The sequence below is a fragment of the Artemia franciscana genome, unplaced genomic scaffold (genome assembly GCF_032884065.1).
Source record: "Artemia franciscana unplaced genomic scaffold, ASM3288406v1 PGA_scaffold_142, whole genome shotgun sequence".
Classification (NCBI taxonomy): domain Eukaryota; kingdom Metazoa; phylum Arthropoda; class Branchiopoda; order Anostraca; family Artemiidae; genus Artemia; species Artemia franciscana.
Genome location: NW_027062631.1, coordinates 16,082 through 35,196, shown reverse-complemented (window position 1 = coordinate 35,196; position 19,115 = coordinate 16,082). Strand labels below are relative to the sequence as shown.

The following is a 19,115-nucleotide window of genomic DNA, read 5'->3' as shown; positions in this document are numbered from 1 at the left end:
TTCGGACGACCAGGCTAGAGTCCTTTGAACCAACCCTCCCCCAACGTTAACATTTATAGGATTGTCCCTAATTTTGAATAATTTACCCTTTGGAGGGAGGTCGAAACAAACTATCCTTATCGTTTCCGAAACATATTTCTTTGCAGGGACCTAAATGAGACGCTCTCTAAAACACTGTTCATTCAGGCAAGTTAATTACACGCTAAGAATTTCTCAAATTAACGTGACTGATAAAACTTATAAGCTAAATTATTAAACTTTGCTACTTTGTTTTGGGGAGCAATTCTTTGATGAGGACAGCTGGGCACGAGTCATCTGTCCATGTGAACCTGTGTTTTTGTGCTTAATTGGTTCGACGATAGAATGTTTTTGCTACCGTCCTTAATCGGTCATCTATTGTTGTACAAAACGAATGGTCCCGTTCAACTTTGCTTTGAGACCGGAGTCAAGCTCAACTTGTATAGAACTTTGCATACAATTGGGAAAATTTGAAACAAAAAATGTGAGAAACTTCCTGGGAATTTTGTCGATTGGAAAAATGGTAGTTGTTCTTCTGTAAACAGGGTTTAATAAATCATTTACAGGTTGAATCTCGTCGAATATCATCCTTTCTTTGCTTGTATACACTTAGAAGTGTGCAAAAAATGGAAAAAAAAACAACTATATTTAAATTATATTTTTATCAAACTAGGTCAAATGAAAATCGATAATGGCAAGAATGAAATTGAACTTTCTATCTGACTAGAGTGATTCGTTGAGATGGATTCGTGTTTTTGGTATACGTTCATCTCGATGAACGAACCCACCTTTTTTCTAAGCGAATGATTGTTCTAACAAGGATTGGAGGTGAAGAGGATTTTGACAGGTATCTTCGTGAAGAGGCCTTTCGTCTGGAAAATGTCTCAAGTTGCCCATCGTTATAAGTTACGCATTTCAACTTTGTTTCAGAAATAAAATAAGTTTCAGGTTTAATTTAAATTCTTCAGGATAAATAGCTAATTTAAAAATTTTCTTCAACTTCAAAATACATTTCAAAAATTATCACGATGTAACATCCAGCACAATTGCAAGATAGCTGAATTTGACCAAGGTTGCGCAAAACCAAAATTTTTGTTTTGGGTTTAGGGGTTGTGGTGTCCATTTCATGAAGCAAAGACAGAAACTCCATACAGAAATGTTTTATATAAATTTTGAGAATTAAACAGCTTTTTGAACAGCGTTGTGATATTAGGGCCATCCAAAATTATGAACTTATAAAACAAATATAAAGTTCAAAATACATTTCAAAAATTATCACGAAGTAACATCCAGCACAATTGCAAGATAAACGAATTTGACCAAGGTTGCGCAAAACCAAATTTTTATTTTTGGGTTTAGGGGTTGTGCATTTCATGCAGCAAAGAGAGAAACTCCATACAGAAGTATTTTATATAGCTTTAGAGAATCAAACAGCTTTCTTAGCAGTGTTTTGATATGAGGGTCATTCAAAATTATGAACTTATAAAACTAATGTTGGAGGTTTTTGATTTGTCCTGGATTAATTCAACAGCAGAAAAACCAAATGTTTACCCGAGTTTGATATTACACTGTAGTCTTACTTGTACAGATTCTATAAAAAAAAAAAAAAACAACTTGAAATTGAAAGAAAAACGGTCTTTTATAGGTCCAAAAAAGGATTAAAAGAGGATATGTTATAAAAGCAAAAAAAAGGAAAAAAGAAGGAAGCATCAAACTGGAAGTGACAACTCTGTTTCCCAACACTGCGGAAATTTATTTCCCAGACCTATTATTCTTCGCCAGAAATACGAAAAAAAAAGAAAGAGAACGATGTCACAACTAGAATTTTGGAACAAACAAAAACCTTTGAAGCACATTAAGACCAATTGTCTAGGAAAAAGAACAGAACAGGGTTTTAAATTAGCCTCATACCCCCCACGCCCCTCCCTTGTGTGGCTACATTTACTTTTCTGAAAAATCCCCTTACATTAAAATAAATCGGTGAAGAAGAAAAAGAATCGTTAAGGTCACAATAAGCAATATATACGCATAATTTGAAGTTCCAAACTGGCAAATATACACTCTGATTGAATTTTAGCCCCCCTTCCCCAAGAGTAAATTAATTCAAAAAAATCTGGCAAATCACAAAATCGTCACAAAAAATACGATTTTTGTAAATAGCACCTCTGAAACAAAGATGAAGTAAAATTACTTCTATTCCCTATTTATACTACTCCTTAAGCCTCATTACATCACTAAGATTCCACAGCCAACTAAGATTTTTTCCTCGTTGTAACCCCAATTGAAAATTCTAGATATGAGGACCGTCCACATCTGTATTGCGTACTTTCCAGATGACTCTATGGTCATCTTCGATTTATGGGGTTTTCTTATCTAAACTACGAAAAGTACAACCCGTTGTTGCTCAGGATCTATCATAGTTTTTACGTCGAAAATTCAGACACACTGCCACTTTATAACAGTTTTACAAGGTGAAAAAAATCAAGGATATCTTTTTTCTGAAAAAAAAAAAATCAATCAAAAATAAAACCGTTAACACATCACTTGAACAGTTTTTATATTTGAAGCTATGTCCTAAAAAATTATGTTTCATTTTGAAGTTTTAAAATATCTATTTGGTCTGAAAAATCTAACTTTAAAATTATGGCATTCCATCTCAGCAATTGAAATTAAAATCCACGTCAGCCCTGGGAAATTTTTCAAATCCACTGAAAAAAGACAGACATTTGAATCAAGAAGAATATGAACCGTTCGGATGCATACTTTATTTAGTCCATAGAAAATGAATATTCATTGAGAAGAGGCATTAACGGCTATGATCTTAATGTAGCAATCATCTCCTGTGAGAAATATCCAGTACTTTCGGGTAGTTCCTTCTACATTTGACTACTTAGAACACACCTAAGTACTTTTTATAATTAACTTAATTAAATTACTTTTAAAAAATAATTTCTAAACGCTCTTGCCTGGTTTCAAAACTATAAAGAAATACTGATAAAGGACACTCGATGAGAGGAATAAAAAAGACTTTAGAAAACTTAGAAAATCAGAGCTTACCATCTTTAAAACAAACCATTAACAATGTCAATTTGACCGTATTCATAAAACAAATATCTCTTTTTTCAGTATTTTTAAATCCTTCTTGACAATTCAGAAAGAACCTTAAAAGCCGGTTTTGATTTCAATGCACACTGATTTTAATAGACGGAAATGAAGGCTAAAATATATTTCTTTTTTATCAAAAACAAAACTTGATGCTGGAACTGCTTTGAAACAAAAAAAGAGAAAATTTTCTCTGTTCTGATTCTACGAGGACCCCCTATTTTCCTCATTCAAATTTTAGTTAATCATTCCATCAAAACTATAATCCAAATACAGCATGCGCTGCACAAGATTTTTACAACCTTCAGCGTATCCCGCATTAAAATACTGATTCACTTGGTAATGGACATGGTGGGCTCTATAAATTATTGTTTTAATTTTTTACTCCAAAAAGCTATTATTTTGTGTAAGTGAAAAGGCAACTATTCCTTTTAATGTGTTCGAAAGTAAGGCTCAAGTAGCTCATGGGGCTCAGGTACTTCAGTTCCTTGATACATCTATAAAATCAATCCTCAAGCTTAATTACTGTCTAGCTATATATTCTACGAATTTCGTCTAAACGAAAAACTTACAAACTGTCGTCAAATAAGAACCATAGTTTCTCAAGATAAAAAGAAGTCCTCCTTTCCTCCTGTCGTCCCTTAGAGTCTTAGCCAAGATCTTCGTATTGCAGTCCTTAGCTTCGAGTCTTGGGATAAAGATATACAGAGTACATTTCTAGTGACATCCATTGGGGGAGAAAGGGTGTTTGCTCTCGTCCCTCTGGTCATTTGCTCCCTCCACCCCTCCCTAGATTCTAAAATTACCTTGGTTTGTATTTTCATTGGAATATCATTTTTGGGGAACATTACCATTGAAAAAAAAATTACCCCCCTCCCTTTAAAACTCTGAAAGATACATACCTCTTCCCCTTCCGTTAAATGTTCGTGATTGGAGGCTATTGAATATTACTCTAAAAAGTCAAATTAATTATATACGTTATTGTTATTTAATATCTTGGCATTTCTTTCAGATCTTAAAAATCTTTGCAAGAGAATCTCGGGATAATGCTTAAAACCCAGTTGCAGCCCTTGAATACTCAGGCTTTTTACCTCTATAATACTTCTAGGTTTACAAAAACAAGAAAGAAAACCATGCCATGCATACCCCCCGTTATGTTTTCTTTATAATATATATATATATATATATATATATATATATACTAGCTGTTGGGGTGGCGCTTCGCGCCACCCCAACACCTAGTTGATGGGGCGCTTCGCGCAACCCCCCCCCCCCAAGCCCCCCCGCGCGCGTAAGTCGTTACGCGCCATTGTAGCTGTGTCCCTGTGTCCCACCTGTGAATAGAGATAGATATAAAAATATATTTTTAACTACGTAAAACATGCGAATATACAACATTCTTCGCTGTCCCATTGTCTGTGCATATAAATAGCATTTATATTCCCTGTGTCCCGGTCGTCATTTGTGTCCTGGTGTCCCAGTTTGTATTTTCTCTTTGAGTTTCCCGGTCGTCATTTATATTCCCTGTGTCCCAGTGTCCCGGTCGTCATTTGTTTCCTGGTGTCCCGGTCTGTAATTTCTATTCAAACAATCCCTGTGTCTCAGTCGTCAATTATATATCCCGCCTGTGCCCCCGGCGTCCCCGTTGTAGTTGTGTCCCTCTGTCCCGGTCGTGATTTGTGTCCGGGTGTCCCAGTCTGTAACTTTTCTTTGAGGTTCCTGGTCGTCATTTATATTCCCTCTGTGTCGGTCGTTATTTGTGTCCCGGTGTTTATTTTTCAGCGTCACTATGAAGTACATATCGCCGAACCTTTGTTTTTTAACTTAAATCTGGTAGGCATTGATGACCTTATCCAAGTCAAAATCCCAAACCCAATCATCATCGCTATCATTTTCAGTTTTGATATGTTTTGACTCTCGCTTTCCAGGTGGATTTTCATCTAACTGCGCGGTTTTGCGTTCTTTAGCCGCAAACCTGTTTTCTTGCTATTCTTGTGATTCCTCGGCACGCTTTCTTTTCTTACTTTCTCTATCAGCCGCAAGCCTGTTTTCTTGCTATTCTTGTGATTCCTCGGCACGCTTTCTTTTCTTACTTTCTCTATCAGCTGCAAGCGTGTTTTCTTGCTGTTCTTGTGATTCCTCAGCACGCTTTCTTTTCTGTTACTTTCTCTATCAGCAGCAAGTTTTTTGGCATAGACTCTTTGAGCAGCTTCCTCGGCTGTTGCCATTGTAGGTTCTTCAGTCATTTTACAATTAAACATTTTTCCGTGAACGCATGTCTTAAATACCATTATTTCTTTTTTCTTCCCTGTGTCCCGGTCGTCATTTGTGCCCCAGTGTCCCAGTCTGTAATCTCTCTTTGAGTGTCCCGGTCGTCATTTATATTCCCTGTGTCCCGGTCTGTATATACATTAGTTTTTGAATTGTTTTTTTTTTTAGTTTTTAGTTTTTTACCTTTTTTTAGTTTTTTTTAGTTATACCTCATGATTCTAATGATTGCCCTTGAGCTTTGATGGTGAGTTGATGGTGATTGCTAATCGAACATTCCCTGTGCCCCTGTCGTCATTTAGATATCCCCCTGTGCCCCCCGGCGTCCCGGTCGTCATTTGTGTCCCTGTGTCCCGGTCTGTATATACATTCGTTTTTGAATTGGTATATGATGAAATAAATTTTGTGTTTTTTTTTCCTTTTTTCTTTTTAGTTTTTTTGGTTTTTACCTTTTTTTTTATTTTTTTTTTTCTGTTTTCTTTTTAGTTTTTTAGTAGTTTTTACCTTTTTAGTTTTTTTTTAGTTTTGTTTTTCTCCTTTATTTTTCAGTTTTTTTCCTTTTTTTCTTTTTTTCTTTTTTAGTTTTTTTTTAATTTTTTTATTAGTTTTTAGTTTTTTTCTTTTTATTTTTTTTTGTAGTTTTTACCTTTTTTAGTTTTTTTTAGTTTTTTTAGTTTTTTCTTTTTATTTTTTTTTTGTAGTTTCTCAGACCTAGAACCTGGAACATAACGCGTTACCAACTCAGCTACTCGGGTTTGAATACATTCGTTTTTGAATTGGTTTATGAAATAAATTTTTTGTTTTTAGTTTTTCTTTCTTTTTTTTTAGTTTTTTTTTGTAGTTTTTACCTTTTTTAGTTTTTTTTCTTCTTTTGTATTCAGGGTTGAACCTTTCAGATCTACAGCCTGAAACATAACGCTCTACCAATATTAGTTACGCGCCATTGTAGTTATGTCCCTGTGTCTTTTAGTTTTATTATTGGTTTTTACCCTTTTTTTAGCTCTTTTAGTTTTTTTTTCTTTTTAGTCTTTTTTCTTTTTCAGTTTTTAGCTTTTTTAGTTTTTTTTATTAGTTTTTAGTTTTTCTTTCGTTTTAGTTTTTTTTCGTTTTTACCTTTTTTTAGTTTTTTTTAGGTTTTAGTTTTGTAGTTTTTACGTTTTTTAGTTTTTTTCTTTTTTTTTGTATTTAAGGTTCGAACCTTGAATCTCTCGAACCTAGAACCTGGAACATACCGCGTTACCAATTTAGCTACATCAGCTTGTATACTTTCGTTTTTGAATTGGTATATGATGAAATAATTCAGACGTCACATGCGGACAAACAGACAGACAGACAGACAGACATAACCCACAAACAACTTATTTATATATATATATATATATATATATATATATATATATATATATATATATATATATATATATATATATATATATATATATATATATATATATATATATATATATATATATAAATTGTTCCTGAAGGAACAATTATTAAATTACGAAACTGGATAAAAAAAGTATCATGTTATGTATTCAAGTTCATCGTAGTTAAATTATGTACACCAACCATTAAATGTTACTGCTTCAAATAAATTAATCAAGTTATACAGGAATCATCAATATTAGTACCTTGTGATGGCGTAGTGGATACAGCCATACTTTCTTTCCGAAGGTTTGGAAGTTCTCTCCCACGTGTCGCAAGGCACTTGATTACTATGATGCAGCAAACAGTGATGGAAAAATAAAAAAACCTATTAGACCAAAGTACACTGTACCAGTTTGATTTTTCCAATTAAAGTAAACTCGAGGTCCATTAAAATTGTTGGACGGATCTGGTGCTGGTTCTTTAGTTGTTACGTTGGCCTTTCGTTTTTGAATTGGTATATGATGAAATAATTCAGACGTCATATGCGGACAAACAGACAGACAGACATAACCCACAAACAACTTATTTTTATATATATAGATATATATATATATATATATATATATATATATATATATATATATATATATATATATATATATATATATATATATATATATATATATACTAGCTGTTGGGGTGGCGCTTCGCGCCCCCCCAAGCCCCCCCGCGCGCGTAAGTCGTTACGCGCCATATTAGTTACGCGCCATTGTAGTTGTGTCCCTGTGTCCCACCTGTGAATATAGATAGATTTATATATGTGTTTCAAACTACGTAAAAATTGCGAATATACAACATTCTTGGCTTTCCCATTGTCTCTGCATATACAAAGCCGTATGTACTAATAATGACGTCATATGCAAACGCTCTTTTTACAAACAAACAAACATGCATACACACAACTCGTTTTTATATAGATAGATAGATAGATAGATAGATACAATACAAATTAACTGCGTAAAACTTGCGAATATACAATATTCTTCGCTGTCCAATTGTCGCTGCATATAAATAGATTGTCAGGTTTACCGACCCTCGAACATGCAACGTACAATTGTCCATGGGAAAAACAATCAGTATTAAGATCTATACCACATTTTTCCAATGATTGACCTTGAGCTTTGTTAATGGTGATTGCAAATGATAATCGAATTGGGAATTGCAATCTTTTAAATTGGAAAGGCAGATCCGTTGGAATCATGGGAATGCGAGGAATAAGAACAGCCTCACCCTCAAAAGGCCCTGTCAAGATTGTGGCCTCTATTAGGTTTTCCATTATTTTTTTTACGGCAAGTCGCGTGCCATTGCAAAGCTTTGGTGGGTTGATATTTCTTAAAAGTATTATTGGTACGCCTATTTTTAGTTGTAGCAAGTGTGGTGGAAACCCTGAAAGATCTATGGAATTTAAAAATTCAGATGGATAATTAACCGCTTCATTTGGTTCCAAAACTGTGTCGACTGACTTGTAAAGGACTGCCTGGGCTCGAATCTTGGTCAAAACAGTATTGTTGATTTCGTGGACGTCTATATTTTTGGGTGCGAGAATCGCTCTTTCACTTAGACATTTATTATTTTTATAATTTTTTAGAATATTCGGAAATACTTTTTCAATCAATTCATTTTTGGACGTCACTAAATTACAGAAATCAGCAGGTAGTTGTATACGTCCTGAAATTGAGTCTACTGGGAGCTTTCCGTTTCCAATTGCCAGCAATTGATCTGAAAATGTTTGACCAGAGTCATCGTTTTGCAATCGGACACGCATATTTGTAGTTAATTTTAATATTTTTACGTGTGCCCATAAATTAGAATTTTTCAGGCAAGCATTCATTTCGTCTGCAGGAGATGATCTAGGTATTATAGGTAATGTTTGCCTGAAATCTCCCGCAAGCAATATTAATGTGCTGCCAAAGGGTTTCGAATTCCCTCTTAAATCTTTCAAGCATTGATCCAGAGCCTCGAGCGATTTTTTGTGTGCCATTGTGCACTCATCCCAAATAATAAGTTTGCATTGCTGCAATACTTTACCCATCCCAGATGATTTGGAAATATTGAACGTGGGAGTTTCTGTAGAATGCAAATTCAGAGGCAATTTCAAAGCGGAATGAGCAGTTCTTCCACCAGGCAGCAATGTTGCGGCTATTCCGGACGACGCAATTGCCAACGCTATACCATTTTTTGATCGAATTGATGCCAGAATCAGTTTTATCACAAACGTTTTACCAGTACCTCCTGGCGCATCCAAAAAGAAAATTTCTCCAACGTTGTTATCGACACAATGCATTATCGTATCATAAATGTCTTTTTGTTCCGACGTTAACTTGGAAATGTTATTTTGTACATACGACAATAGATCACTCGTACTGTAACTTTGTTCACGATCCAATTCTACACATGTCGAAACAGCAGCGATACGGTTAGGTGAAGGCATTCCCAAATCCTGAAGAGGTTTGTTTGCCATACGTACGCACAAATCTTCTATAATAACTAAAGTGTAGTTATAAATTTCTGATGTAAAATCAAAACTCATATCTGACGTCTCTAACTGTTTTCGATGGAGTATATCTTCGGACATTTTTGACTTATATTTTTCCCATAACTCTGTAGGAGCTGATGGAGAGCAAGTTGTTAAAATGATGCCAAACAATGCACGAATTTGACTTGGGGTTGACGTTTCGCACGCGTCATTGATGCAGTTATCCCAGTGTTGGTCATTCTCCAATAAATTCAGAGCTTGGCATGCATTACGGTAAGTGTCATGTATAGTACCGTTTACAGTTCTCAAATACTCAAAGGATGTCGGACCGGGTACATTCACCAAAAGCAGGCGTAGAAAGAAGCATTCATGTTGATTGGGGTGAACGGTGTAGAGTCTTCCTGTCGTGGTATCTTTGAAGATGGGAGGTTGGCAGTCGACTGACTTACCCTGTTTTCGACGTTCAAATACTTTATTTTTAGTATTCCACGTGTAATACGAAGGCACTTCAGTATACAGCAGTTTTTTTTTGCAAAAGAATCATTTTTGCAAAGCGAAAAAAAAGCTGTTAATGTTGTATCCGGTGGATTCAGGGCTCTTTGTTGCACGTTGGTTTCCGTGAAATAAACACGTTGACCATTCTGTAAATGTACCGCTAAGTGAACAACAGCTGGACTACGTTCATGTATCGGAAATGAAAGAATTCGCCAAACAGCTTCATTACTGCTTATGTATCTTCCAGCCTGATATTGTACAATTTCGTCGAAATCTTTGATTTCGGGCTGCAAGCCAAAAACTGCCATGTCACTGCCTTTGTTGACGTATTTACATATGTATTTGATTGCCTTTACGGAGTTACAGTATTCAACGTTTATGTGTGCATTAAATGTTTTTGATAATAATGGGGAATATGGAACAACCCACTGGTTATCTACTTCGATGGTGGTACCGTTACGCTTCTTTATTATTGCTGATTTACCGCCATCTTTAGTAGATCTTCTTCTATATTGTGGGTAACCATCATTGCCAGTAATTGTGTTTGATACTAAAAGTCGAGGATATTGCTTTGTGCACCTTCGTTTGGCCATGCATGGTGAATTTTCGTTCAGTGCACCGCAAGTTCCATGTATCATATTTTTTACAATAATATCATGGAACCCCTTATCGACATTTTTATCAGGTATTTCAGCGGAAATCACATCATCAATTTCGTTCGAAGTAATTTTTTTTTGTAGCCAGATTAGTATATGTGCGTGTGGCAAACCTCGTTTTTGCCATTCCACTGAGTACATCCAGCATCGCACTGACCCAAACACTTCAAGTTTTACTATATAGTTTATCAGTGATTTCAACTTTTGCTGGAAGACACGGGCCGTAATGTCATGCCTATGAACCGCCGATTGTCCTTGAAGTAAAAGCTGCAGTTTCTCGTCCCAAGATTGATTACATGTAAATGTAATAAATAAATCTGGACGACCATAGAGACGAACATACGCAATAGCATCTTGAGCATATTCATGCATATGACGGGGACTGCCAGCATATGACGAAGGTAAAATTGTTAATCTTCCAACGTTTGTGGTATTACCGTCATTTATAACTGCATCTCGCAAATGAATGTATTGTTCAGAGCGGAGCTTGGTCTGATTCAGGCGGATATATAGCAAACGTTCTGATTCAATTTTAGCATACATATCAACGACAAATTGGTGAAACAATTCACGGCATTTTAAAATATAATTTTCTTCATCCTTCCGAATCATTAGTCTATAGGAATAATAATGCATTGCACTGCATTTCTTATTCATTTCTTTGTTAGTGGCTGGATTCATCAATTTAATATTAAAGTGATAGCCGTCGGCTCCATCACAAAAAATGATAGGATATTGTAGGGCATCGTAGCATCGATGAGTTTCAGCAATTTTTAACAACTGAGTGTTTCGATTATGAAGAATAATATCTCGAGGTAAAAACGGATCACCGACCATAACGATTGCCACTTCGGCGATAGTTGGATCATTGTATCTACGCACATGTTGGCCAGGAGGCGTTTTGTCAGCGGAAATAACAATTTTATGCGTATCAGTAGGCATCAAATCGATGGCTGTTTTGAACAGACGCACTAAATTATTATTTTCTCGGAAAAGATGTTGCAATTGGGAAACGATTGTCCTTTCAACGTTGGGAGAAATTTCACAACGTGCATTCAATTCAGAATTTCTATCACTGATGAAGTACAATTGTAAAAATTTATGATTCTCGCCTGAGAATGGTAGAAGGGACCCTGCTCTATGATAAATTTGCCCTTTTACTTTGAAAGTAGACATAAATTGATCTGGATTTTCGATTTGGGCTCCAAACGACGTCATTTGGAAACATGAGTTATATTTTCTGATTTGTGACAAAAAACGCTTAGATTCTGACGTAGTTCCAGTAAGGAAAGTCTTCAATGGCTCTGGTGGTGCAGCCAATAGAGGAAGTTTAACTTTTCCTGAGGCGCAACACATTCCCATTGTTTCACCATTGAATTTCAAGGCCTTGCAATAGGGACAAGTTTTAGACATTGTCCCGATTTGAACACATCTACTCAAGCTATAATCATCGACTGGGCTGTACCTGAATGCCAGGCGATAACTTTCAGGTTGCTCTGATTCCTCGGCACGCTTTCTTTTCTTACTTTCTCTATCAGCAGCAAGCCTGATTTCTTGCTGTTCTTGTGATTCCTCAGCACGCTTTCTTTTCTGACTTTCTCTATCAGCAGCAAGCCTGATTTCTTGCTGTTCTTGTGATTCCTCGGCACGCCTTCTTTTTTCACTTTCTCTTTTAGCAGCAAGTCTGTTTCGCGTTGCTCTGGTAGTTCCTCGGCACGCATTCTGTTCTTTCTTTCTCTATCAGCCTCAAGCCTGTTTCCTTGCTGTTCTTTTGATTCCTCGGCACGCTTTCTGTTCTTTCTTTCTCTATCAGCCTCAAGCCTGTTTCCTTGCTGTTCTTTTGATTCCTCGGCACGCTTTCTTTTCTGACTTTCTCTATCAGCAGCAAGTTTTTTGACATAGACTCTTTGAGCATCTTTTTCGGCTTTTGCCATTGTAAGTTCATCAGTCATTTTAAAGCTAAACATTAATAGATTTCTACGTGAACATATATGTCTTAAATATCTTTAATGACGTCACCGTCATAGCAAAAATGACGACAACTAACTTCATGACGTCACTCGACACAGAAACATGACGTCACCTGATCCACAGACAGACACACAGACAGACAACTTATTTTTATATATATAGATATATACATATATACTAGCTGTTGGGGTGGCGCTTCGCGCCACCCCAACACCTAGTTGGTGGGGGCGCTTCGCGCCCCCCCCCCCCAAGCCCCCCCGCGCGCGTAAGTCGTTACGCGCCATATTAGTTACGCGCCATTGTAGTTGTGTCCCTATGTCCCACCTGTGAATATAGATATATATATATATATATATATATATATATATATATATATATATATATATATATATATATATATATATATATATGTTTTTAACTACGTAAAACTTGCGAATATACAACATTCTTTGCTGTCCCATTGTCTGTGCATATAAATAGATTGTCAGGTTTACCGACTCTTGAACATGCAACATATAATGGTCCATGGGAAAACAATCCGTATTCAGATCTATACCTCATGATTCTAATGATTGCCCTTGAGCTTTGTTGATGGTGATTGCTAATCGACCATTCCCTGAGTCGCCATCGTCATTTATATATCCCCCTGTGCACCCCGGCGTCCCCTTTGTAGTTATGTCCCTGTGTCCCGGTCGTCATTTATATTCCCTTTGTCCCGGTCGTCATTTGTGTCCCGGTGTCCCAGTCTGTGATTTCTCTTTGAGCGTCCCGGGCGTCATTTATATTCCTTATGTCCCGGTGTCCCGGTCGTCATTTATATCCCCCTGTGCCCCCGGCGTCCCCGTTGTAGTTGTGTCATTTATATTCCCTGTGTCCCGGTCGTCATCCCGGTATACATTCGTTTTTGAATTGGTATATGATGAAATAAATTTTTAATTTTTTCCCTTTTTTTCCTTTTAGTTTTTTTTTATTGGTTTTGACCTTTTTTTAGGTTTTTTAGTTTTTTTCTTTTTTCTTTTTAGTTTTTTTTTGAAGTTTTTATCTTTTTAGTTTTTTTATTTTTATTTATATTTTTTTAGTTTTCTTTTTCTCCTTTATTTTTCAGTTTTTTTCCTTTTTTAGTTTTTTTTCTTTTTTAGTTCTTTTAGTTTTTACCTTTTTTAGTTTTTTTAGTTTTTTAGATGAAAATTTTTTTAGTTTTTTACCTTTTTTTCTTTTTAGTTTTTTATTGGTTTTTACCTTTTTTTAGCTTTTTTAGTTTTTTTTTCGTTTTTTCTTTTTACTTTTTTTTTAGTTTTTATCTTTTTAATTTTTTTTTATTTTTATTCTTAATTTTATTAGTTTTCTTTTTCTCTTCTATTTTTCAGTTTTTTCCCTTTTTTTTTAGTTTTTTTTTTAGTTTTTAGTTTTTTAAGTTTTTTTCCTTTTTTTAGTTTCTTTAGGTTTTTTAGTTTTTCGGCTTTTTTATTTTTTTTTATTAGTTTTTAGTTTTTTTTGTAGTTTTTGCCTTTTTTTAGTTTTTTCAGTTTTTTTTTTTTAGTTTTTAGTTTTTTACCTTTTTTAGCCTAACCAGGATTTGAACCTGGGACCATCATTCTCCGTTCTGACACCCTCTCTCACCGAGTGACTACTCCAGCATGTTCATTTTGGTGTTTTAAATGGTATATTATTAACCAAATTAATGTGTTTTACAATATACTAAGCATCGTCATAACAAAAATGACGACAACTAATTTCATGACGTCAGCCGACACAGAAACATGACGTCACCTGATCCACAGATCCACAGACAGACAACTTATTTTTATATAGATAGATATATTTATATATATATATATATATATATATATATATATATATATATATATATATATATATATATATATATATATATATATATATATATATATATATATATATATATATATATATATATATATATATATATATTATATATATATATATATATATATATATATATATATATATATATATATATATATATATATATATATATTTTATAAGGTTCGTTCAAAGGTTAAAAACTAAAGTTAGGCTATAGATCTGCTTAAGAATGCTGTTACGAACCACATCACATTCACCATTAATTACAGTTCACTGGTTTTCAACAATTTGCTTCTAGTCTAATGACTTTTGAAAAATTTTGTTGTTTGATTTTTATCCTTGGCCAACAAGTCCTGCCGCCTAAGAAATAACATGCCATACTCGATATTACAATGGATTCGTCAAAGGCTAGGCACCACGAACTATGACAATATAATAGAAAAAAACTTACCAGCCAACTAAATTTGAGACTAAATAAGGCAAAAATGAAGAAAACAACCCACAAAACTGGAGCTAGAAACAAGGCTGACCAAAATATGTTTGAGACTGTTGGGCTAATGGGCAAATGGGGGCTAATGGGAATAAAAAAAAAACTTACCAGCCACCTAAATTTGAGACTAAATAAGGCAACAATGAAGAAAACAACCCACAAAACTGGAGTTAGAAACAAAGCTGACCAAAATATTTTTGAGACTGTTGGGCTAATGGGCAAATGGGGGCTAATGGGAATAAAAAAAACTTACCAGCCACCTAAACTTGAGACTAAATAAGGCAACAATGAAGAAAACAACCCACAAAACTGGAGTTAGAAACAAAGCTGACCAAAATATTTTTGAGTCTGTTGGGCTAATGGGATTTACTTCACTCGGCTCACGAGTTTCATAAATCCAATGACTTTTTCCTTGATCATCTATATAATTCCACCATCTCAGTCCAACCATAAAACGACCTAATTAAAACAGAAAAAGGTTTATTCAAAAAGAACTAGGCTAGAACTTTTCAAAATATATAGGACAGTAAAAAAAAATACAATTGCAATCTTCTCCAGGAATGATGAAAAATATGAAAAGGAAGTAATAATGACAACAATAATGAGAATACGGTAATGTCTTTTTTCATTGAGATACAAAGTGCTTTTTAAAAGATTTTTACAGTATAAAGACTTGAGATTTTTTCCATATCACTATCTAAAGACTCCCATAGCACAGGTCCTCAACTAATAACAAAAAATTAGCGCTAGTTGGAAAAGAATCAAATATCAATAAGCACATCGATACATGAAAACTAACATCAGTATGGAACACCGAAACGTAAACACCAATAATGAAATAATATTAAAAAAATAATCAAAATAGATCAAACTGTCCAATTTTACTTAATAGGCTACTTTGTTCTCAGTTTTTTTTTTTATTTGTGTTTTTTCGGCAATTATTTTTTTATAAATATTTTTTTTTTATTCAAGGTTTACTGATCTCCGAAAAAGTTGAGACCACGTCAAGATCTTTGTATAAAAAAAAATTATATGAATATTTTTTCTTCTTTATGAGGAGTAGACATTATAAGGGAGGAAACTTTCAACAGAAGACCCTTGAGTAGCTCCTCTGTTGAGCTGTTTAATATTGACTGAAAATAAAAATAAAATATATATTAACAGATAATTTAATTAAAAAAGCTCGAAAGAATATTCACCTATCTTGTGACGAAAACATTAAGTATTAACAAAAAAGAATGGACGAAACAATCTAACTGCAAAAAGCTTGAAAAAAAATGTCAATCTATCTCTGTGTTGACATAAACTGATGTGGTAAATTGAATATTTTTAACAGTATCTGTGACTGAGAAAACTCAAAAGAGTGTCAACCCATATTTGTCTTGACAAAATTTAGTATTGACAAAAGATGATGTCATAAATAGAATATTTTTAATAGTTAGCACAATTGGGAAAGCTTGGAAGAATATCAACCTACGTTTGCAAGAGATTTTTCATCCTGAACAAAATCAAAACGTGTTACAGTAAAAACATATAATCATATAATCGAATAAAAAATAACGTTTTTTGAACTGGAAGTAAGGGGCAACATTCAGATGATTTTTTTTTAATAGAAATGGAAGTGTTTACAATACACTAGGTGAGCAGTTCTTAATGATCAATACAAAATTTACGATTTTTCCCATTTTAATCAAAGTTTTTTTTTTCCAACTCATATTTGTTTTATGTATGAGGTCGCTGTGTTAACCACACTGTTTTAGTCGTTATTCAGTTCAGTCAGATAATTTAGTACAGCGACCCTATTTCTTATGTCGCCTCTTTTCAAATTATTTTTTTTTAGATAATATTTTTCAATTGAAAGTAAGGAGCAACTTTAAAAATGACAACGAAAAGAAAATATTCAGTAAATAAAGGCGATGCCCCCTCCTCAACACCTTGCAATTCACGCAAAAACTTTTAGCACTTTTAAAAAAAGCTTGCTATTGTAATTAAACAAACTTGTCTTTTGAAAAATTGGGACAAACAGTCAAACTTTAGCCGCAAGAGCAGGGTATTGAGGAGCGGGAAAATCCCCTCATATATGGATTAATTTCTGTTCTTTTTGAATTTTAATGTTGCTTCTTACTTCAAGTTGAACAAAACTTATTTTTTTATTTAACTTCTGATCGTTTTTCATATAATGCCAGTAAATCTGGCTCACCCTCTAAGGAAAATTTCCTCCCCTCACATAGGGTTCTCTGATATGCTAAATCGGAAGGTGTGATTACCATTAAAATTCTTTGATTTTTAGGAGGTGGTTCCCCCCTTTTTCGGAAATCAGGAAAAATTTCTCAGGCTTGTAGCCTTTTATGGGTAACACTAAGCTTAATGACTCTCGTATATTTGAAGTCAGCATAATAAGCTGGTTCTTTTGATATATTTATTGAAATCAAAATTCCGTTTTACAGAGTTTTGGTTACTATTGAGCCGTGTTGCTCTTTACTTACAGTTCGTTACCATGAACTGTTTGATTATCCACTATATAGGACAATCATCAAATCAATCGGCTAAGATTATTGTACAAACAGCAACAAACCCTAAGGCAAGTACTTTACAAAAGATTTACGAAGTCTGTATGACCCAGCTTAAAGACAAATTTGGTAGCCTTAAAAACCTAGTTTAGGGCCTTTCCTCTAAATTGAAAAGTTGTTGAACTAGAAGCAGTTGAATGAAACATTTAAGAATGAACCAACAGAAAATTGCTAAGAAATATTTATTTCAATATTGAATGAAACATTTAAGAATGAATCAACAGAAAATTGCTAAGAAATATTTATTTCAATATTGTCAACTTTTACACAAAATGTCATATCTGACATTTTCATATTCCCGATTCCCAAAGCTGTTTATTAAGCCATTTCAAAGGAAGGATAAGGAGGGTAGTGTAGATAAGGAGGAATAAAATGTGATTGGATGTATGTTGTTATGCTGATCCTCCTATTGAATACAGCTCAGCATACCATTTTTGACAATTATTTCATGTTTAAAAACATCAGCTCAAATACCAAAACGTAAACAGTAATAAATCAATATATGAGAAATTTAACCAAAACTACATATAACTGATCCTTGGATCTTGTTGGGTAGGTAAGGAATTCTGACCTACAGCAAAACCTACCGGAAAAACAAAGGGCACATATTTTGTATATGATCAAATGAAAATAAAAGTACAAAATCATATGAGCCAGCAGCCACTTAAATTTTATAAGCTTACAAAAATTCCTATTTGTCTTTCGCAGAAGTTACCACCAATTCAATCATTTTATATCACTGGTCTATTTAATTATAAAACAACATTTCTTTAGTATAATACTTGGTCTTTGAGATGTTGATGGCTTACACTTTATGGTGACTAGGTGACTACGATGTATGAATTTACCTGTGATATTCTTGGTGATCCAGAAGTCCAGAGCAACTAGCAATGTCACAGACACAAAACTTGATATGAAAGAATCACTAAACCAGCCACAGAACAGGTAAACAATTAGCCCAAGTCCCTTGAAGAGAACATGAGAAACTGTAATATAGGGACTCCTGAAAAAAAAAAGTATAACTCAAATCCATTTAAAATTAAGAGGGACAAAATTAGAAAGATAGAGACACAACAAAACATTAAAAAGAAAAAGCAGATACCTTCTAGTATGTAATTTTTTTTGGCAGTTAGTATGGGCAGTTCTAACACCTAGCCAAAACAAATAAACATGTATTTATATATTGCAAGTATGTAGACTAAAAAATTGAGCAGCCACCATTTCTTGTTTTGAAACTAGTACTTATTTCATAACAGTTGATTCAACTCACAGATTGAAACAGCTGAGATGCATTCTGAGAATAGATAGCAAATATATAGGTCTAATTTGGGATATAATTTACATATCAGGGGGGTAGGGTAAAGTATAGCAGGGCTGCATGCAAAATGTGTTAACTATGATAATTCTGCATATTATGATAGCAAGAACTGTGTTCTTGAAATGGGAAATGGTGTAAGCCTAGGAGACCAGCTACAAATAAGAAAACATGCTAAGAAAACAATTCTTACTTCATAATTTACAGAATAATCCTAGTTATCACATTTTGCAGGGGGAGAAACCTTTATCCCCACTTCTTTCCTTGTATTTCCAGTTTTTTTTATCATATTTCTAGATATTTGTCTCTATTCTCTAAGTCTTGAAAATTGTTTATAAACAAATACCCAAATGCCATCTAACCAATCCTAACCATATTTATCACAGTTCGTCTTTATATATATTTTTGTGATAAATATTTTAATTGCATGGTCTTTAATTGCATTAATTACAATTTAATTACATTTCAAAATGGAAAA

General features: G+C 34.1%; 1 protein-coding gene across 1 annotated transcript in view; it reads right to left on the bottom strand.

The window, feature by feature from the left end:
- The window catches only part of LOC136041325 (uncharacterized Golgi apparatus membrane protein-like protein CG5021), a gene marked incomplete at its 3' end in the record, with an annotated part of 33,363 nt that overhangs the window by 605 nt on the left and 13,643 nt on the right, over nt 1-19,115 (bottom strand). Inside the window, 2 exon segments of the mRNA XM_065725952.1 lie at nt 15,006-15,211; nt 18,171-18,325. Coding sequence (XP_065582024.1) covers nt 15,006-15,211; nt 18,171-18,325 — 361 coding nt within the window.